Source organism: Ambystoma mexicanum, chromosome 1q (genome assembly GCF_040938575.1).
Source record: "Ambystoma mexicanum isolate Mex_15411 chromosome 1q, UKY_AmexF1_1, whole genome shotgun sequence".
NCBI lineage: Eukaryota > Metazoa > Chordata > Amphibia > Caudata > Ambystomatidae > Ambystoma > Ambystoma mexicanum.
In genome coordinates, this window is record NC_090922.1 from 528,880,131 (window position 1) to 528,903,189 (window position 23,059).

The 23,059-nt window shown below is 43.1% G+C and overlaps 1 protein-coding gene across 5 annotated transcripts in view; it reads right to left on the reverse strand.

The window, feature by feature from the left end:
- Positions 1 to 4,514: 4,514 nt before the first annotated feature.
- Positions 4,515 to 23,059, reverse strand: part of POU2F2 (POU class 2 homeobox 2) — a 673,952-nt gene continuing 655,407 nt past the window's right edge. For 4 of the 5 annotated variants that reach the window (XM_069640944.1, XM_069640945.1, XM_069640943.1 and 1 more), the window contains 3 exons: positions 20,609 to 20,789; positions 19,558 to 19,619; positions 4,515 to 18,515 (listed from right to left, as the gene is read on the reverse strand). In XM_069640944.1, coding sequence (XP_069497045.1) covers positions 18,184 to 18,515; positions 19,558 to 19,619; positions 20,609 to 20,789 — 575 coding nt within the window. In that variant the 3' untranslated portion in view covers positions 4,515 to 18,183. The remainder of the gene's footprint in view (positions 18,516 to 19,557; positions 19,620 to 20,608; positions 20,790 to 23,059) is intronic. The other variant, XM_069640946.1, reaches the window with a different exon arrangement.

Genomic DNA, 23,059 nt, shown 5'->3' on the forward strand with positions numbered 1-23,059 from the left:
AGATGGCAAAGGGGAAACACAGACCCGGTCCACAGACATTGGGAGTACATTTAAAGAATTCTACCAGAATTTATACACCTCAGACCACCCCAACGGGCAGGACCAAGTCACATATCTAAACGCCATTTCCCTCCCGACCATCTTGGAAGAGGAAAAGCAAGAGTTAGACGCGGATATAACAGAAGAAGAGGTAAAGAAAGTAATACAGGAACTCCCCAAGAACAAAGCCCCTGGGCCGGACAGCTTCACAGCACTTTTCTATAAAACATATTCAGATATCCTAGCCCCAATATTAACGCCACTATTCAACTTCTTCAAGGAAAAGGGGAACATTACTCCGATAATGAATGAGGTAAAAGTGTTAGTCTTTCACAAACCAAGGAAAAACCCAGAGCAACGCGGCTCATATCGTCCAATTGCATTGATAAATATAGATGCCAAACTATACACAAAAATACTGTCTAACAGACTCTCTCAGGTCCTCCCGAACCTTATACACCAGGATCAGTCAGAATGTGTTCCCAACAGACAGACACAGGATAATATACGTAGAATAATTCACCTGGTAGAAAAAATAGGGATCACCCACACTCCAGCCGTCCTTCTAGCACTCGACGCCGAGAAGTCTTTCAACCAGGTCGAATGGTCTTTCCTGTTCTGCATTCGAGGGAAGATGGGGATGGGGGAACCATTCATCAACATGATACGTGCCAACTATGTCTCCCCAGTAGTCGCATAGCATTAAACGGGGAACTCTCAGCCAAGGTTATGGTAGAGAGAGGAACGAAGCAGGGGTGCCCCTCTGTTGCTATATGCAATATTCTTGGAACCACTTCTGAAGCGGATAAGGGGCACCTCAACCCTAAAGGGCATAGACATGACAGGCTGTTCACATAAGGTGGCAGCATATGCGGACGATATGCTTGTGGGTCTGGGGGACACGGAAAGGACACTTCCGCTCCTCCTACAGGAGATTGAAACATTCAGGACACTGTCGGGATTAAAGATTAACAGACAAAAATCAGAAATACTAATATTGGCGGGAAACAGGGGAGCGATACTACCACAGGCCTCAGTGCTACAGCTGAAGGTGGCAGACAAAGGAGTGAAATACCTTGAAATTACACTGACGCATAGAATAGATAAACTATATAAAGAGAACTTTCCCCAACGGCTGGAGAAAATTAAACGGGATGTAAAATGCTGGAATCCCATGTCTGTCTCATGGTGGCGCTGGATCGCGGTGGTAAAAATTACTGTCCTCCCTCGATTATTTTACTCCTTCCAAGCAATCCCGATTAAAATCCCAGAAACATTTTCAAAGCCCTTTCCAAAGTAATAATGGCCTACATATGGGGGAAAAAGCCCCCCACCCCCAAGTGGTAAGAGCAGTCCTCACCGCGCCAAAACAGAAAGGAGGCTGCGCCCTCCCACACTTTCGCAAGTATTACAAGGCCATCCAATTATGGGTACTCAAAGAATGGATCCCGGGGTCATCACCGAAAATCTGGGCTACCCAAGACAGAGCGGTAGTAACCTCCCACCTTGGCGAACTCCTATGGAAAGGGAAACAACACAGACACCCGAACCTTCAAATCAGTGCGGTGATGAAAGCGACTTTAGACTTTTGGGATAAAGCAATAAAATAGGAAACATTAACAAAAGACCCAGCCCCCTTCATCGCAAGGTTTGGCAATCCAGAATTCCCCTCAGGGATGGAAAAGGTGGTATACGGGAAGTGGGAGAAGGCGTGATGCACTAAGGTAAGGGACATGTATCAAGCACATGAAATCAGATCCTTCCAAGAATGTGAGGCACAGCTGGGCCTGACAACAAGACAGATACAAATATGAACAGCTACACCACTGGCTACAGTCCCCACGGATCAGACATGCAGCAACTAGGGAACTAACCTCGTTCAAGACTTATCTTACGGCACAAACAGGTACAAAAAATGTGTCTATCAATATGCTTAACTAAGATGCAACATGGCCACATGCCAAAAGACTAAAGACACTCAGCAACGCCTTCCGGATGGTAGTGAGGGAGGAGAAAGGGGTGTTTAATTTGTTCTGCCCTGTGGCAGGTTGAAAACCTAATAAAAATATGTTTTAAAAAAAAGAAATTGCTAAGCAGCAAACACAATTATTTGATTAGCTATTTTTTATTTACATGTTTAATGTCACCAGACATTATTCGTATCCAAGACACAAATTAACAACAATACAGAATTTTGGTGTACTTCTTAAGTAGGACATTAGTGAACCGAGTGCCTGTAAAATGTAAAGGTTACCTGCATGAATGGACACAAATAAATGCAGCTGGGCGCACTCTGTTTTGCACAGGGCAATGTCCTGTATACGGCATGCTTGCCCCAGAAGTGCCATAAATCAAATCATTCACAATGGTAAAGGCAAGTCGTAGCTGGGGACAAAGTACGTAGTATGGTGTTGCGGCAGACAGGGTAATTGTCAACTTCAGGTGGACAAGATGGATCTTGCCTGCCGGTGATATCAACTGTTTTCAATATAGCGTAAAATATCACTTTCAGGGGAGGCCAGGGCCGGTAATGTCCCTCAAGCTCGAATGAGGTTTGCCCAAGCGCAGAATTCCAGCCGTTCATGTCCAAAAAGCAGTATTTATCGCTATTAGCATTCAAAGCCACCATCTGGGATGTTGATACTTTTTGTTTTTAGGTAACCAAGCTTTGTGCAATCCACGCTTTCCTTAAAAAGAAATTACATATATGTCAACGATTGCAAGTATTTCCAGGATGTGGAGGTGTGCCAGGCGGTGCCCAGGTGAGTGGGTTGGGGGCTCTCTAGGGGGCTGTGGTGAGGTAAGGAGGGGGGGTCGAACTCCGCCTGGGGTGCCATCTTCAAGGACAAAATGAAGCGCGGGCAGAGAGAGGCGCATTGGGCGGGCATGAAATGTGGGCAGCTATTTGCAGATTCCGCTTTTGTTTCTGGGCCTCCTTATTGCCAGATCTCTCCCCTGGCTGCTAATTTATAATGCAATCACAATTGTAGAGCAAAGCGAGCTCAGGAGACTAGCTACTGTGTATGGTACTGCTAAGTAAGTATGTAGATGTATAGACTCGGTGGAACTATTGGTCACTACTTTGCGTGAACATCTAGTTAGTGTGCATTCATTATGTAAGAGGAAAGAAAGTAAGAGACTAAGCATAGTGGATGGTGCAGCACACAGAGAACTGTGCATACTTGATGGGATATTGTAGTTTGCGGACAGCTCACTTTGAGGGGTTCTCATATAAAGCAACAGGGTGATAAGCTACAATGTCAAGGAATTTGGAATCAGCTCATGGGTTGAGTATCAGTTGCACAGATGCATGCAACCAGCAGGTCATAGAACTCGTTTTGACATCAAAAGCATTTGCCTGTGTGATCATATTAATTTTCAAATGTGTTCACTTGTCAATATGATGGACCTTCCTCTACAAAATGAAATATAATTGACTCAATGAGATTTAGATACACTAACCTACATTTTACTGACAAACATGGAGACAATACAGTGTTTTTGAGTAGAAATAATGTAATTATGCAACAACTTAATTTTTTATAAATGGAGATGTAGGGCTGTCTTTAAAAAAATAAAGTTAACACGTACTGGTCTTTGTCAAATAGAATATGGTTAGCTTAGTAAAAGTATAATCCAGATTACTTGTGGGTTGTATTTATTTGACAAATCAATCATTTTTCTTGGTTAGGACTCCCAGACAGGCCTTTCACACTTGTAAGAATGTAGGAGATGATTACTGCTGCACCCTCTCTCAATAAACCCTTCTGAACTTGCGGTGAACAGAGAAGAGAGTGTGGGGAGAGACTTGAGGGAAAGAGGGGAGTACAGGGTGAGCTGTGTTTTTATTGACCAGGGTAATTTAAATTGCCAGTTGTACTACACAAATGTCAATTTAATTAGCACACCTTTAGAATTACATAGCAAATTGCTATGTGGCACTGCTTATTTTCTGACTTACCTTGCATCTGTCTTTACTCAATCATAGCCTATGAGTATCTACAATTCATAGGTTTCAATTTGTAATGTTTCCAAGTGATGGGGTGCCATATGTGCCTTGAACCTAAGGGCTTTCATAGGAACGTCACCACAATCCAACAGTCGCTTAGTCTCATACTCCCTCCTTCACCTGCATCCCATGCTTGCGTGAGTGTGCACACACACAAACACTCTCCCTCTTCCTCCCTTTCCGTCATTCCTATGCTGACACCCCAGCAAAGGCTCCCCTTTTAATACTTGAAATTCATTTTAGATCCACATTCCTTCAAACATCCACACTCCCCTCTACATCCTCACTCCCTCCTATAGCCACACTCCCTAGAACACCCACTCCCACCTACAACCATTCATACTCCTACTGCCAATCCTGATTCTACACCTGCTTTTCTCATACTTTCGCTCTTATTCTTGCATAGTCTCCATCACACCCAGAGATAAAACCGGAGAACAGTAACACACTGGAGGCACAAAACGGCTTCTCTGTACAGTTTTATTCAGATGGGTGAAACACTCAAGTTACAAAAATGGTTCCTTAAAAGAAGCAACACTGTACAATGAACAGGCAAAAATCGCAGTCAGTTCACTGACACGCTAAACCCGCTACCACAAGAGAAGGGGGACCGACGTGGGGACGACACAACTCAAGAAGGGGAATGGAAAATGTCTCGGGAGGGCGGGCAACAAAAGAGGAGAGGAAATAAATATGAGGATCAAACACCCCCTGCATGAAGACATACCAGGGGGTTCCAAGCTGGGTGGGCAGCATAGCATTTCTGTAAAAATTAATTATTCCATTACCCACCATGAATTCCAGACATGATTCATGCTCTTGAGATTTATAAAATGGAGCAAGTGGAACTGGAAGATTTTTTTAAATCATGGGCCAAAGATGGCTTATTTTCAGCTTGAAATCAAATGTCTTTGTTCCCGGAGATAATGGGACAAGACGGTTATTTATTTAATTTCTGATCCATGGCTGACAGTGCCAGTATAACTTTTGGGAGAGGTATTCTTTCAAGCAGTGTGTGGAAGCCCAGTAGTGCTGAGTCTCCCTCAAACTGCACGTCTGGAATGCCCTTTTATTTTGCTCCCACAAGATCTGATGTCGAGCTTAAACACCTTTTAAGCATTTGCATGATCTAAAATATATGCCTTTACTAAAGTGTGGCACCAGATAAGGAAAATGTCATCAGGTGATCATTTGTGGTAGTTTGGTCCCCTTTTGAGATGTTTTTTAATTAGGCAACATTAACACTTTTTCCTATTCCTTCCCATAAACTCACCTTTACAAATGCTAAATAGATGTCAAACACAGTTTGCCTAGTAGAGATGTCAAGGGAATCAACAGTTGAGTATCATTAGAACCCTTTTTTGGAAAGATTTTTTTATCACAAAATTAATGGAAAGAAATCACTAGCGCCAGGATGCATATGTGCTCTTCAAACCGGTCTGTGTAGAATTCTTACCTGCCCCAGGTTCTGCACTGAATAGTGTTAGAAAAAGGTTAGGTTTAAGGTTAGGATTATAAATAGAGTTATTGATAGGGCTGGGGTTGCCCAGAGCGCTGCCACTTTTCCTTTCAGGGTATCACTACTGCTGAGAAACGAAAGGTGTATATGTTGGGGAGCAAGTCATAGCCAGGAATGTGGAAACGGGTAAAGAAAACTTGCTCAGCATGAAAGTAATCAATAATCAGGCATGTGAGATAGTGGGGAGCATGGGAGCTTTTACTGCTCTCAACATGGCCCTAGAAAGGTGGGAGATGTAAGAGACAATTGTGAGAGACAGGACAGATGTGGCAGAGGTACAGCTAAGATGTGACAGACAGGTGAGATGGGAGAAATTCAAACAAAAGAACATGAACGCTGTAAAGGACGAAATGCATAGCTGGGTTAACACTTTTGTTAACCCAGAGAAGAGCAGGCACTATGCACAATGATGGGGAAATTAGCAGGTCGAGTCACAAATTGTGCAAACACTTGTAGCTTTTCAGTTCCTGTCTAATGCAGTTTTTTTATTTTACATTTTGTAAACTTGCTCCTGGTCTTGAGACTGATTGTTCTGGGACAGTCATAATCACTTGGAAACCGTAAAAACAAATATGACATGGGTTGTCCTAGGTTTTAAAATATGTACCCAATGCAGGACCTTCCCAGAGCCCATCTCATGTTAAGGGGGCAAATCACAAAATGGGAAACGATAAGCAAGACAATAAAGTGGATATAACAGACATGTCCTTCCCTGAAGCCATATTTTGGCCTACTGGTGAAGGCTCGGCAACTCTACAGCTAATCTCACCCTGATTTTGTCCCAAAATGCTTAGATCTTCTTAGACACTTGCCAGCAGACTATTATAAAGAATTGGGACCTTCTCAGATACTTGCTAGGGAAAAATGTCCCAGAACTCAGGGGCCATCTTGTTATTTTTGGCTATTGTCCTGACACAGATTGTTAAGTATAGCACTGAATTTTACCTGATGGTTGGGATTTCCTTCCAAGAATGCCATACAAGGATCAGAGCTGACATACCACATAATGCATACAAACATTAATCCTTGAAGTCACTTGCAACCTATGGGCACCCCTCACCCGCACCACTGTAATCATCTACACATAATTGAGTGCGATGACAGAGCAGGTGGAGTGAAGGGAGCAAAATGATGCTAAGGGTGTGTCTCTGAATGTTATCTAAGTACTGAAGTGAGTGTGTGAGCTAGATAAGATGGGTATGGCGGCAGAGGGTGAGGGCTACCCAAGTTACTGATGAATCCTTTGACGAAAATGCCAGTGCTAAAACAAGTTTACACTGGGACATATTAACCCAGAAGGCATCAGATTCACAATGAGCTACGTTAACAGCTCCCAACAGTCAAAGAAGTTGCCTTCTTTCTCCCTCCTTCCATCAGAGGGCCTACCTTTCCAGGCACAGATGGAACTCTGCACCCTTTCCCTCATCATTTGTCTTTCACGCAGTGTTTCTGTTTCTTTCCTTACCCCTAACCACACCACTTCTCTCTGAATAGCAAACCGTTTCTAGGCATGTTGAGTTCAAGCTGATTTATAAACACAGGTTCACTGGTAGATCTTCGCTTTCACAAAGATAGTGGCTGCTGGCTCTTTTCTCCCCATTCCAAGGTTCTAGAAGGCAATTTACACCACCCTTTATCATTTTAATACAGAAGAAACTAGACATTTTAAAGATAAAAAATTATCAATCTTCTCCAGACACTGGAATGGCATCAAAGGTGCACTTGCCTATAAAGAATGTGGTTGGTTTTTCTGTCCAATTGCTGCCTCTGTAAGGCTGGTGTGGCTGTAGAAGAGCCAGTCATATGTCACGCAGCAGGCTGCCTCTGAGACAGATTCAATTTAATTGAGCTAGCAGAATCCCTCCCACATGTACATTCTTGTCTCCTTTATACATTGAAGCGCTAACATTTCATATGCAAGGTCTTTTCATGTTATTCTCACACTTTCCGCTCACTTTACTTTCATCAATGGCCAAGTGGGGAACTCTGAGCTTTCACCACCAATGTTTAGCACATTTCAATCTGTGTTCCCTAACATTTAAGAGAAATAATTATCCTGAAATTCATGCAGCTGTAAGGAAAGCGCAATTAAGGAATGGCAAACTTGCTTATAGAAGTGATCACTCAAATAATAAGACCAGTAGTAAGACCATGACTGAAATCAGAAGGCAGAAATTGCCCTTTCACATCAGACCAATTATAATGGGAGACATCCCTTCCTGGTCTTTTGGGTTTCTAAACAAAGGGTGTCCATAGGCACCCTGACCCTGTGCAATTAACTTTTGTTTGGCTTCCTACTGTGGGAGTAATGGTGGAATGTGTGCCGGGTTAGTATCTCTAGATTAGGCATGCAAACAGGTAGGATGAATAAGCCAAGCAGGATTTATCTTCCATTTAATTCTCTTTCTACCTAAATGGTCACCTAAGCATAAATAGATATAGCCAGCTTTCAAAACCAGACATCCATTTGACACGTTGCAACGCAATTTATTCAAATCGAGGGCTGGTGGAGATCCATGTGTAAACTGAATTTAAAATGATTCCAGGGTTGCTTGGCAATAGCTTAAAAACGAACGATTTGATGGAGTGTACTTACAAATGAAATCAATGGTTTAATTATTTTAACAGGGGTTGTTTACTCATAACACTCTACCCCATTGTGCTGACATAAAAGCACACAGAGCAAATTCAGAAACATGTGTAAAAGACAGACAGTGGCATTTGGAAAAGCCATCGGATGAAACCAATTCTTCTGGCCCCAGATTTAAAAAAACAAAACAAAACAAAACACAAAGGTTAACAAAAGACACAGCCCTATCACCAGGGGTTTCTCTTGCATGGAACAAGGTTAGGATTAGCACAAAGAGATAGAACAGTTACATCGTTGTCACAAGTAATGAATATTATAATATCAATATAGTTACAAGAAGCTAAAATTTCAATGACAAATAGTTAAAAATATACAATTTTCTTTGCTTTGGATTGCTGAGGTCATCATGCCGGATAACTGCATTATACACTAAAAAGGTAGCGGAGTTGTGTGTTGTTAAATGAAGGTCTTTGGTTTTTTTTCATTTGTTTTTCTTCCTTCCCCACTATTTCGGCAATTGTTTTTATTTCCTCTTGTATACTTCTTTGTCTGTGAGTTTTCCTTTGGATTGAAGCTGTTTTAAGTAAAATGGTGGTTCTGCGCTGAACAAGGGTATGGGGAAGGGAGAAGCTGAAATGTCTGGTGTCAGACCGTTTTCCACCACTGCTACTTATAAGCTCTTTCCTTTGCTCTAGAGATATGGGTGATGGGTAAGGTTGAACCCTCATAAAGGAATACAAATGCTGGCAAACTGTAAGATCGGATGGACAATCAATATTTCTTTTCCACTCATAAGCTAGTTTCTGCTAACTGCACACTATAAATCACCAAAGTGGCCTTTGATTAAAAAACAACTACAGCCCATCCCATCCCCACAACAAACAAACTGCAGAAATAATGAACATTCCCTGTGTGATGTGTTTAGCTAGAAGGCCTAAAAGTCTCACTATTCCCAGTCTGAGAGGTTATGAGGATGCTACTTTGGTATTTCTTGGGTTCCCTCAGACAGGTATGGAAACGGCTCCCGGCATTCAAGTTTTACAACAGACACGCAAAAGGACAAGGCCCCACAATGGCTCTGGTTCTTGAACGGGTAACCTATATTCAGTGAATGAGAGCAGAGGAAAGTCCCAGCTGTAACCAGAGGAAGTCAATGTGCATAGACACAGGAAGACCCTGCTTCTAAACACAGGCAGTTACTTTGTGTAATGTCTGAGACAACCACGGCCTAAACACACATCATTAGGCATGAACACAGGAAGCTCCAGAACATAAACATAGTAGAAACCTATGCGTAAACTCAGGGCGTCCCTACACACGAATATAGAAAAATCTGTGGGGGTTAATCAGGAAGTTTTAGAGGGAAAATATAGGATGTCCTTTGGCATAAGCACAGTAAGGGGGAGAGTTTATAAGAGAATGAAGAGAATGTGCCTGGACATAAACATAAGAAGTCCTTCAACACAAACACAAATAACAAGAAGCACATGTGCTCAGATGTAGGAGGTCCTTGCGTGCAAACACAGAAAGACCCTCAGTGGAAACATTGAAATTCACTGGATGGAAAACTGTAAGATTCATGAGACCAGAAACAGAAATTATTTAAAGAAAACAAAGTCCAAGGGAGGTAAGATGAATCTTGACATCAAAACATGAAGTTCATGCCCTCATCTGATACAAAGAAACTATGTAATTGAGAGCCCATGGAAACTCAAAATGTAACCCCCAAGAAGACAAAGTTGATCAAATAGTACCTCTCTTCTCTGGACTTCCTGCAATGTGGTTTGAGGTGCATATAACTCAAATTATCCTATGTGCCAGAGCTTCAATGCTGTGCCTCAATTCATAAATGCATATTCAATCTGGAAGAGACACATCCTGCTTTTTCAACCACAGTGTTAGATGTTTCATGAAATCTCCTGCACTTCAGTGAAAGTGAATTGGTGATCAAAATAGCCTTGAATCGATGCCCCTATAACTGGAGTTCTCTGAACGTGGAATTTAAACTAAGGAGATATCTGGACTTTTCTTTCTTTTTTTGGGATAGAGGCGAAGATGAGGTGTAACCCACAAGGCCTGCAGGTCAAAAGCAGTTCTTGAAATTGCAGAATTGAGTCATCAGTTCCTGTTGTCTCTCTTACCAAGTTTGCAGTCAATTCCTTTGCATTTACAGCACTTCTGGTTAGAGAGATCCGTCAAATCAGGAGCTAGTCATAGCCTTCAACTTATCCAAGCCAAAAATCTTCTTCAGGAGGTGCTTCTAAACCACCAATTGGAAACGGTTTTCACTATCATCAGTGGTGTGAGGGTTCATGGTCTTTGCAAAGTTTAGGTTACCAAATCACCATCTGGGTACAACTGAGTAGCAAGTAGCTCAGCACAATGGAAAGTCCTTTGTGGCTGTATTACCTTTCTAATGAGGCAAATGAACTACAAGAACAGTGAAAAGGTCAAGGCAACCAAGTAAAAATAATCTATTAACCTAGATAAAGACCTTGTTCCATGGTAACATGTTGCACTGGCTGCCTTACACATTCACCGCTCACACAAAAGCTACCTCTGCCGAATATTGAGATCTGCAATACTGGAGAGGAATCTTTCACTTTTGTGCTGCGACACATTGGAGAACATTAATTTTCAAAGGGGGGGAGACTAAAGTAACCGGATTTTGGCCAGGTAGAATGGTTAATTCTACCAAAAAGGGTTGTTTGCAGAAACATTCTCAGCTCAGGCACACCATTTTTATGATAAAGCTCAGATGTTTGGGATGTCTGGGCCACACCTGCATCTCTACTTTTCTTACGGTTAGCCTTCCAGCTGTAACATGCCTTCATGAGTACCAAAATGTTGTTAATGTGTTCAGTTTCAATACACATCAAACTTGAAAGCTTAGAATTGTAACAGTTTCCAGGTGCACGCTTCAAAGACTTTGATATGTTCAGTACAACTACTCCAGGAATGCATATTACTTTGTGTGAGTGTCCTGGAAAGCACATACAGCCAGTGGGACTGGAAATGCTGGGAAGGTGGAACTCTACAAGCAAGTAAAAGTGGACATGCTTGTAGATGAAAATCACGCACCAAACCTCCTACCACATGAACTTCACAGGGAATGGAGATAACAGGGAATATCTAAGTAGCACAAAGATAAAGTAGAAGGCCAACAGGGAGAATCCCAAGTTTAAAAAAAATATGACAGGCTAAGGGGAACTTGGCCAACGTGTCCATCGGAAACATGATGTCCAAACAAGTGGTTTTTCACCAACGAGACAACTGGTCTGCATTTCTCAAAAGGTTAGCAGTCAACACTTAAATGCATTTGCACTACATTTAAATATGCTTCCTCGCTCTCACTGTCTCCTACATACCAAGAACCCCTGTCTTGCCTTGTTTAAATGCAAAACTTAAGAGTTGATGACTTCTCGAGATGATCTGTGCTTGGCAGTTTTATGACTTCCCTTTGCTTCAGAAACATTTAGTGGATCCAAAACTTTCTGGCATTCTTCTTAAGTAATGATAATCATTCCCATCAACTTCGTTTTTGTGTCAAGCAGAGGGGGGAATCACCTCTGGTGGCATTGTGTCCACACACTATGTCACATAGCCATAAATGTACAAGCAATGAGAGCACAACTAAAATGTGGTCTGTGTGTAATGAACTCAGGGCACGTACTGAATGTTTTTCTTGTCTGACAACTGAAAACAGTTTTAAGCCTGCAGAGCACGACCCAAAGCAAACACTTTTCAGAGTCGAGCAGTCCATATGGGGAAAGAGAAAAGGATCTCTTTCCTTCTGGAAAAGCTAAGCAGACAGATAGCACCCCGGAAGAAAGAAACGTCATGTGTAAAATGGTTCCACACAAAAATGTGGAAGAAATATCATCACAAATCCCTATTCTGGGTTCCCACTGCTTCCTGTCCCCATATCAGTCCACAAATTGGAAAATCCTACCCTTTTCCTACATTTTCTGTCAAACTCTTTACTATTTCTCCTGTTGGAGGCTGCCACATTATTCCATTCCAGGATGGCTAGTTTTGCCCTTAGCCTCTGCACCTATCGCTGGTGATTCCAATTGAAAATATGAGAATATGAGATTCTGTTCTATGCTCACGCCACCCAGTACCCCTTAACCAATGGTGGACTGCATAGCAATGGCACACTGAAGGCAGCACCACGAAGATAGGCTGTATTCCTCACACGTACCTGGTACTAAGCAACACCTGTATTAGCAGGATGTACATTAGCAGGATGCAACTGGATGCAGTGCAACCACAAAGATTTTTCTGGCTTCATAGGGATGCAACTCTTGGGTTGAGACATGCTCTGCAAGTCTTTAGCTCGAAGGAGGTTGACTAACAAACGCGTTTGACCTGTTCTTTTTTTACCTTCTCAGGTATCATTGGTTGCCATAAACATGCAGGGAATCGCAGAGGCGACACAACTCAGTTTATACAAATGTAAGGGAAGATTTTCTAACAGTGATAACAACTCTTTGTAGCTACACAGGTACTAGAATTTGTAGTGTCGTGAAACAGAGCCCCCCATGCGCACAGGAATATTACAGTCTAAAAAGTAGGCAGTCCTCGGGTTGTGGAGATCTTGCAGGTTCAGACATTACAGAGCAAAGCCACCTTCAGGAACCACATGTCACCCAGATTCAGGCCTCTGACAATAGAGCCATTTCTCTCAGGTTTCACACATTTTATATGGCGAGGCGCTAGCCAGCAAAGCTATTGTTCCCCTTACACAGATTGTACATTTTCACACTGCCAACAACAAGGCTATCCTGCACATTACACAGATCTTACTTGCCCAAACCCTCGAATGCTACTATTTCTCAACGTAGGTTAGTGAAAAAATGCAAGCGCCTGTTACACAGAAATGAAAGACATAGGCGAAAGACATAGGCAAAAGACAGCAGAGTGATACATTCGCTTAAAACAATTCCAAATAATTCGTGCCAGTGTTGTGCAGCAAAACCATCCGTTTTTAAAGGACACCAGACTTGAGTTTTGGGAGTGAACCTTATACAGTAACCACTACCCACCCAATGTACAGCTTTTCAGCTTTCTGAGATTACACTAAGGGCACACTATGCACCCCTTCCTCTCAGCTCCCACCCAAAACATCTGCTTTACAATGACATCACATACTGTATATGGGCTTCTAGAGAAGCAATGTAGGTACCCCCAAGAACTATGATACACAGGTCAGGCCAGCATATAGGTAGTTAATAGGGCATTGCCACACAACAGGAAGGGATAAGATTATATAATCCATCATCAGGGCCCTATTCCTAGAAGGAAGTGGAAGGAGAATGAGAGGTTAGGAGTTGCTGGCATTAGCAAATTCCCCTGGACTTGTCTTTGGTGTAGTTTTACAGACAATTAAAAAAAGAAAATATTAACCTATTTCTTTTTGTTTTACTAGTTACATTATTCGTCGGTTCTGCTCGATCCAAAAATAATGAAAGTATAGAACAGCAAACATTCTAAAAACTAAAGGACTGTTTCTATGTCTCTACCTTTGGCAAGTATAATGTACATTTGGTCTCTCCTAGCGCCCCCAATCCCACGCATTTTCTTCATCATTTCCGACGAGGGAAGGCCCCTAAGTCAAGAAAGGTCAGGGAGGCTGCAATGCTTCCATGTGTGATGAGGGGGCCGCGGGGAGATTGGGGAACATACAGTAGTGGTGCATCAGCACAGGCAGATCGCAGCGTGTCGGAGGCTTGTTTGGTTGTTGCTTGTCATGTCTAGAGCACCGTGCGTGACTTAACCCCTAGAGGTGCGTCCAGCATATGCCACTTCAGAATCTGGGGACAAGAATATAATTTTCTTCTGGTGTCTCTTTTCTGTATCTATCCTTCCAGATAATCAAGGAATCTTTGCAATACTTCCTCAGTAGGATCACATTGGAATTTGATTAGCCTGGACACTGGTGTTTAACTACAGGCAATGTCTAGAACGGGTAGGGTCCCTTAAAACGCCCTGTCGGCACATTTAATACTCAGTCTCTATTTATATTCAGTTGTCACTGTACCTTAGCGGGTGTTGGAATCATCCACGCAAAAGGGTTTTGGTCCCAGCCAACTCTTTATGAACCTTGTTCAGGGAAAAGGTCACCTCTGGTTCCCTTTGCTAGTATTTCTTGCTTGGTCATTAAAACTTGTCATTGTGGGGCGGGGTATGGACACATTAATCACCCTGTGGCAACGAGCTGGACTCTGCACATTGATTCACAGCAGTACGGCACCTAGTTCTGGCAAAAATAAACAATGCGCGGCTACTCCCTGCCCACCTTTAATGGCTACCTGCACATTGACCACCTCCGACACTGCTGCGAGGGCTGCCCAGCGGACGCATTCCGTTAATGCATGTAAATTCATTTTTTGGTTTATCACTATAATCTGAGGTATTTAACAGGCTATCTCCAAAACCCTGGTGGTGAGTGGTCACAGTGGGAACACAGAACCCAGCAGCAGAGCAGAGACCGGTGGATGAAGCCAGGCCGTAGGAAAGAGCCCCAGTAGCAGAATAGCAACCTGGCCAAGAAGCCAGACCCAGCGTGAAAGGGTCACCTTCAAATATTTGGTTTAATAGCTGCTTAAAGCTCTTTCAAGAGGAGGGAAGGCAGAATTGGTACGGGGCAAGATAGGCAGAGAAAGGAAGACGGAAAGAAACGACAATTTGGAAACTATGTTTGAGATGAACAACACGTGTGCAGGATAACGCTAGTGAGACATTTCTTGACTGACAGCACTTAAAAAAGCTGCAGTTTTGGTCACCTTCATGGCACCCAGTGACATTTTGTCCTCGGGCGGAAAGGGGATTTGGAAGTATTCCTGTAGGAGCGGGGTGGATATAAATTTCAAAAGACATGCAGATGCCAAAAGTCTGTTTATATTGATGAAAAAGAATTTGGCATAAATGGGAATTGAGGAAGAGGATGGGAGATGGGGGTCTGTGCTTCCTGTGTGTAAGGCCAGCCCAAGACGTATTTATATGGAATGAAACAATATAAAGGTCAGTGGGTACATTCAATATTTAGGGAAAATTAGGAACCCATCCCACAAAATGTAGGCAATGGCCTCCACCACAAAACAGCCTTCCCTCGCCCTGCACCCACCCTGCCCGTCAATTATGTATCAGCCTGGGCGCTGGCCCCACTCTGTTAAAAGGGGGAGATGGTCATATTTTTGGTCTAGAATCAATATATTTTTTTTTCTCATTTTTCTTTTAACAGTAAGCAAAAGAGCAGAATTCACACTCATCAAAAGAGCACAGTTCACTTGCCCCATGAACAGTGAAGAGTGCACACTCATTTTCTCTACAGAGAGGAGCAGAGTGCAGACTCTCTCGCTCTAAATCGAGGGTAAGAGCACGCACTTGCCCTCACACTCTCCAAGCAGGGAATAGAGTGCACACTTGGGAGCTCGCTCTCTTTAAAACACATGATTTAACACTAACATTCCAGGCGGATCTGCTTCAGTAGTGAGTGGTGTGGCATCTTCTTGGCCCCCCTGCCCTCCTTCTTGTCAACACCCGGATACCCTGCACATCCGTCTACCTCCCCACCACCGTCTTTTGGCAATCCCTATGTCAAACATTAGGGTTTAGGCAGGTGGTAGTGGCAGCATGGTATGCACAGGAAATCAAAACCAGAGGTCTTTAGTCCACATTCCTTCCCCTCCCCAGCACAATGCAAGAGGGCTTTAAGAAGGCAGGTATGAAGCCCACTCCCCAGAAAATGCTTCCATCCAGGCGCAGCAAACCTTCAAAATCAGCCAGCCAAATGGCACTCGACGGGAAGGGTGGATATAGTCTTCAAGAGGACAGAAAGGGAATCCTTCCCTTTGCCCACCCCACACCCCATGTTTCATCCTCAAGTTTCCCCCCTCCCTTCATGCCTGGATAGGCTCCATCTGTAGCACGTGAACCTAAATGCACCGATAAGTCAGTTCACTGAGTGTCTTGCCTTAGGGGGAGGAGGGATCAGTCTCCGGGGCATTCACATATATATATCTATATATTATTATTATTTTTTGGTATGGTTTGGTTGTTTTCTTTTTGGAGAGATTTCACGGTTCACAGTATATTTTCTTGTCAACCACCTGACATCTAAAACACATCTACGCAATAGCTATTATGAGGTCATTACTCCTTTAAGAAATGTCAAAGTTCGAAGTCCCCCTTTGTTCCATATTTTTCCAAAAATCCCATCACTTTGCTCTTTCTATTTTTCTTTCTTTTGCAATCTGTTTTTGTTCTTTGCTGCCCTTTCTTTGTCTTTTGTTCGTGCTCTTCATAGCATTCTATCATTTTTTGCATTGTTCTTTCTATTTTTTACTGTTTATCCCTTTTTCATTGCTTGTCTTTCTTTACCATTAGTTCTGTTGTTCTCCAATTTGCCTTTTCATTCTTAACATTGGTCTTTCATTCTGTTTCTGTGGTATTCTGTAGTTCTTTCTTTCTTTGCATTCCTTTCTCTTTCTTTGTCTTTCTTTGAACCATTCTCCCTTGGAGTTGTCACTCTCCTGGAAACCCCATGGCTAACATCCTTCTCAGCAAAGCTAGACTTTGGTTTAGAGGAGAAAAAAAAATATCGAAACAAAACATTTAAGAAGCCACGTAAAGCTTTTCAGACGGCGAGGGAGGGGCACTTCCATAACCTTTATAGGGTTATTTTTTGGTTTGGTTTGCTTTTTTTTGGTTCAAGGTTCCCTCCCTCTTGCGTGATTTTATTCTGTACAACATCTGGCTTCTTAACTTGTTTATGAGGTATTTGTAGGCAGAGAAAGATAAATCGCTCACTACATGATACTCCAACCAATCGCACATCAAGCCTAGTTGACCGTAGTTCTTGCACATTTGGATCTCTCAGTGTTGGTTTTTGGTAAGTTTCTTTGATTCTTTCCTTTTTTGGTTTACTACTTCTCTGGTCACCAAGACGATGAAAAAAAATACAAATAAGAACAGAAAAATAAATACAAACATCACCTGCGGGAGGTATACAGAGTGATGGCATCCTAGCGCTTTTTTTAGCGCAGCAGTTTTTCTCGTAGTTCTTAGTTTTTTTTCCTTTCCATGTTCATTTTGGTTTTGTTTGGAACAACCAGCAAACGTTAACTCCCCCTCACAGGCACTGGAGATATGATACTTCAGAAACATATTTGTAAAACAAATTATATTACTTGTAATAAATTAAAGTTAAAAACACATTTTGTTTTATTCCCAGAGGGAAGTGAAAACTCTAACGAGGGAAAAGAAAGGAACTGAAAAATGAAATATCAAGAGATGGCTGGTTTTGTTTCATAATCTGGTGACTGTGAAACAAACAGATTCCTTCCTTTTCATGAGAAAAATTGGGTTTTTAACCAAATAAAACAAAGAATAATTTAAAGCAACTGTGGCACTAGAAAAGAAAACATATACAAATATAATAAAAGAAAATAAAATCAATACTGTATTCTCTCAAAACAAATCCAAATATATATATGAGATATATATATATATTTATATATATTAAAAAAAACATATGTACAAAAACCTTTGGGTGAAGCTATTGATATTTGGCAGCGCCGTTTGGCTTAAAAGTGTTCACATCTTCTTTTGCTTTTTCTTTTTTTTCTTTTTTAGCCTTACAATGTCCAGACCAAAAAAACAAAACTAAGAAAACGCTGAGGTTGCTTTTTCTTCCTTTTTTCTTTTCAAGGTTTTTGTGGTAAAACAAAGATAAAAGTTGTTGATTTCTGACTGGGAGTTTCGTTTTTGGCTTCCATTTCATGCACTCGTGCGCTGGTCGCAGTACTGCGAGTCTCTTGGTGTTTGCTGTTTGGTTAATTTCACTTTTTTGGTATTTATTGTTGGTGTAAGCTTCCTGCCCGCAGGATGGGCAGGCTCTGAGCTGTTTTGGTATGGGTATTTCCTTGGTTTTTTTTTTTGGTTTCTCCATTTCCCCCTTGGCACGCGCGCCGTCCGGTTCGGAGAGAGAGAAAGAGACGGTGGCGGGAGCCGCCGGGGCCCTCACTCGCCTTTAGTGCCTAGCTCAGATACACCAGCTCCGGGTGGTGCCGGGGTCTGTGCTGCCTCACTGGATGAGGAGGAGGAAGAGGAGGAGCTGGAGGAGCTGCAGAGGCTCGGAGATTTGGCAGAGATGGAGGCAGCCATGGCAGCAGCAGCTGCAGACACCAGACTGACCCCATGGTTGGTGCTGAGCAGCGGCAGTCCGGCATGGTTCAGGAAGAGCGGCGAGGTTACAATGCTCTGGGTGCCGGGGCTGCAAGTAGCGGTCGCCAGGACGAGGTTCCCTCCACTATCCAAGCCACTAATGGGTAGGTTACCACCACTGGCTAGTGCTGAGGAGGGAGCAAGGTGAACAACAAGAGAGGGGGAAAGAGAAAGAGAGATAGACAGAGGTAAGTGTTACAGCAAATCAGGTTACACTATTGTATCACCCAACCCCACATTCAATAGAGCAGTAAGCACCCATTGAGGTGATATGAGCCTAATATATCATCTCTATGACAGATAAGGCCACTAGAAGGCGATGGTATGGAATGATGAAGAGAACGTTCAGGGTCTAAAGTGGAAACCAGCGTTTACCTCCCAGGTATGCTGCACAGATACCTCGACCCAGCCCTCTGTGTGCGAAGCCTCACCCTGCTATATGTGTTATGCATAGAGAGACTAACCTTAGTGTGTGCTAAGTCTCTATCTACCAATTCTTCACTACATAGATACAGTAACCAAACTAGTTGGGATCCTGGGCTTATCCTTCTGTGCATGCTCTATAAAGAGGCAGTGCCCTAACTCTACCCGGGAACCAGCTTCTCCCTAACACGCGTGGTCCATTCAGACAGGTTGACACACTGCAGTGTGCTCACATTATCCTTTCAAGGCATGCACCATTCAGGTATAGTAACCCACCCTATTATGTGACTATCCTATCCCTCATAGTTGTGGTTGACACTGTTTAGTGATCGTGTTTAGATTAACTCTTTATGTTGCATTTCTTACGGAGAACCCACTTGCTTTTCTCCGCTCTCCCATACTCCCACCCCCACTTGTTAAACTGCCCTAATTATCCATTATGCCACCATGAGTTGCCATCCCCTGCATTTCCTATCCCAATCGTGTTACAAACCTAAACCAGTGGGACTAATTAGTTTGCATGTGCTGGTGAAACTGGACACAAGGCATGGGTGATCAAGGAGTTCAAGCGTTCAGATAGATGTGTATGAAATGGAAGGGACAGAGTGATGGAGCCCACACTCAAACTGGAGTGTGCCAAGTTGCCTTGTCTCTCATGCTGAGTCTCGTGGTAGCACACAAACATCAGAAGCATGTGGAAATATGGGTTGAACAGACGGCATGGCGTGTGAAGTATTTTGCACCCACCTTGTATTGTGGCCAGAGGATTGTTGGCCATGAGGGCAGAGTTCACCCCTAGCATTGTGCTTCTGGAAAAATCAAAGCAGGCGACAGTCAAGACAGATAGAAGAGCAGTGGGGTGATCAGAAAAAAGCCAGAAATAACTCTGGAGCACCAATGGACACTAAGGATAAAGCCCAAAAGGTCCTATCCATACTGTGCATGGTCAAGACAGAGCGCAGCACACAGAGGACTCACTAAATGATGTGCATCAAATTAACACAGACAGCGGAGCCTGGGAGGCCCCACAATGTGTGTGCATGGAGAGGTTGAGATAGAGAGTAGCACCCAAAACTCCTTATCTAATGAGGAGCTCTGAAAAGTAAAGATGTAGCAAAGCCCACGATGCACTGTCTGCTGAGTGGATTCAAAAGTGGAAACGGGGCAGAAGCAAGGGGCGCCATCCATTGTGTGTATGGAAAAGTAGCCATAGAGAACAGTCCTTGGGAAAACAAGATAAATACATAGCTTTGCAAAGTGCCAACGCTACATTGGGTTTGGGTAAATTGTGTTAAATTAGGTTCATTCTATAAGAGCCCAATTGACATCAGTTTCTAATAGCTAGGTTATCTAGCCCGGTTCAATGAAGTTCTTGAAGCTTGGTTCATTGCTGGAGTTGTAAGCCAGGTCTGTGCTGCTCTGATGTTTCTGGATCTGTGTGCTGGAAAGGATGGAGTGGTTTGGTGTAGGAGAACAGGCTCCAGTGTGATATGGAAGCATGGCTCCCTTTCATGGTGTAGAAGTGCTTGTATGGGAGGTGTTATGTGGGTGGCATTTGAAGGTGGGTCTGCGGGTGGCCGTGGCATGTGCTATGGGTGGCGTGTATGTATCGGTGCATGAGCACACGTGGCATGCTTTCTGCTTGTGCAGGAGGTTTAGCTCTGTGTTTTTGTGAGAAGCCAAGTAGAAGTATTCCACACAAGGCCAATCTGCCCAGAGAGCAACCTCAACAACATGAGGCCATTTGTCTTCCCCCTCATGATGTGATGCTCTAGGAGCAGGTGCACTTTCTACTTACCCCGTGTTGGGATTCAGCCCTGACAAGCTGATGGCAGAATGACTGCTGCTTTGGGGACTTGGGTTTGTGCTGTTGTGAGGAGGTGGTGTGACTGAAGGGATGGAATTTAGCATTGGGATGCCCCCGCTTCCTGATGTTCTGCTGGGTGTCATTGACCCCATCGCTGAAGACAAGGTAGTTACTAAAAGAGAAAAGATGTGTACATTAGAGGTCAGTGAATAATCTCTGATGCCTGTTCGACATCGGTCGTGCATGGCTCAGCTCATGTCTGAACTGGAGAGACCAGAGACATGCAGTATAGATCAATCAAATACAGGTAGTCACACGCAGGTGTAATCATGAAGCAGAAACACAAAGGCAGGCACAGAGCTCCCATCAACTGAGGCTGTTACAGACCCATCACACATGGAAAATCACAGCGCATCCTCAAACATAAGCAGTCACGAATAGTCATACAAAGTAATTATAGAACACATCTCCAACTAATTTATATGTTTAATGGAAAATATGTTTCCATATTGCTGAATATCGTTATAAAATATTGTGGTTTTAGACATGTTCAAAGTGTGTATTTTGCATGTTTACCATCTGTTTGTCCCTGAGAATCCAAATCCAATACGTGAAAAAATCCTGGCAAGGAGTTAGAGGGTTCATAACTGCTGTTATTAGTCTATGTCGTGCTTAGCGGGTACTTGGTGGGTTTAACACATTTAGTCATTGGCTTCAAGTAAAACACTTTAAACTCTGTTAACATCAGTATGGAAATGCATTATATGGCAGTGAAGCCAGAGAGTTTGCCAGGGCAGAAGGAGCACACGGATGCTGTACTCTTGTCCACGTCACTACGATGAGACAGGAGCTCCACCAGCCCCGTTCTCCCTAAGGACAGCTCGAATTCATGGCTCTATCCACTGCCACAGACAGGGCATCTATATTGCACTTGAGTGTTCAGTGGTTACATCTGGCAAGCCGTGAGATGCTTATTAGTGCTCAAATAACGATTCATAACATAAAATGTCCAGTTTGGAACATATGACTTTCGGTTTACTAAGTAAGAGCAGCAGCAGTTCCCAAGATGCTCTTTTTACACAGATATGAATATAATCATTTTAATTCCATCTTATTTTATAAATGTATCTTGTGTTACGTGGTTTATAAAAATCTTACATCATAAAAAGCTCACATTTATCATTAAAGTCATAACCTTTCGTATACAAATGTCAGGACACACCAGCCTCAGCGCTCGCTTCCTGTGCTTCCCTCGCATTCACGCAGAAGGAGAGATCCTCTCCCCTTTTGGTCCGCGTCCTGGTTCCCAACCAAAACATTAGCCAGGAAGTTTGCGTTGCGTTCCAGCTGGGGTTTGCTTGGGAAACGCTGGAACGCAACGTGTAAATGCAGGAAGCCCCAGAAGTGTGCCTCACGGCTATCGAATACCTCCATTGGTTAAATACAGCCCTGATACAACGCACTTCGCTTCTGAATAAGTTTCATCAAGCTTGTGCGTTTCTTGATACTTTTGGATTCCGACCCTTTGGCTTGTGTTACGGACCTGTTAAGTCTAATCCTTCTGCCTTGTTCATATTTCGTACCGGTTGATTTTTGCTACTCTACACGCATTGCTACTGCCTTAGTTTGGTCTCCGGCTCGGCTCCCACAGTTTTTGACCCCCGCTACGTTGCAAGGATTGCTACTGCCTTAGTTTGTTCGCCGGCGCTGCTCCCAAGGTTCTCACCTCCGCTACATTAAAGGATTGCTACTGATTACGTTTGATCTTTGGCACTGCCAAACCCCCCCCCCCTTGCAGCTCCATCTTCGTTGCCTCCACAAACTGCTAATTACTTTCATCTCTGTTTGTTACTGCTCGTACGGAAAAAAACATATTTCTCTGGAATTAATTTATCGAGGACCCTGCTTACCTGGACTAGAAACTTGGTTCTATCACCTTCATAAGGAGTACTCGTGCCGTCGGGAATAGTTTCCTCTTTGGATTGTTGGGACTTGAACTTCGGGGTGCTTCACCATACCAGGACATTTCCATAACACAGGAAGAATTAACCATTAAAAGACATTTCCATCACACGGGTAAGGAACATTTAAACTAGATTTTGGGTTCCGTGTCTGACTATGTAATTGACACTCACTCTAGGGTTTTTACGTTTAGGAAGGATTACTGGCCTTCACCTCTCCAAGATATCAGTACTTTAAAGACAGCTCTTGATACATAGAGGTGAGCTCTCTTGCCCTATTCTGTTGAACAGTCAATTAACTGTGTTGTGTATTTCTAATTTGTGGTCTTTATTTGCAGCCAGCAGTGTTCCGGTTGTGTCCTTCCTTCTTTCCATTAATAGACTGTTCTGCTGTGCATATATGACCAGCAGAGTGGTACATTATTAGGAAGAACTTGTCCTCTACACAACTTGTTCAAGTTATCAGGACCAAGTTAATATC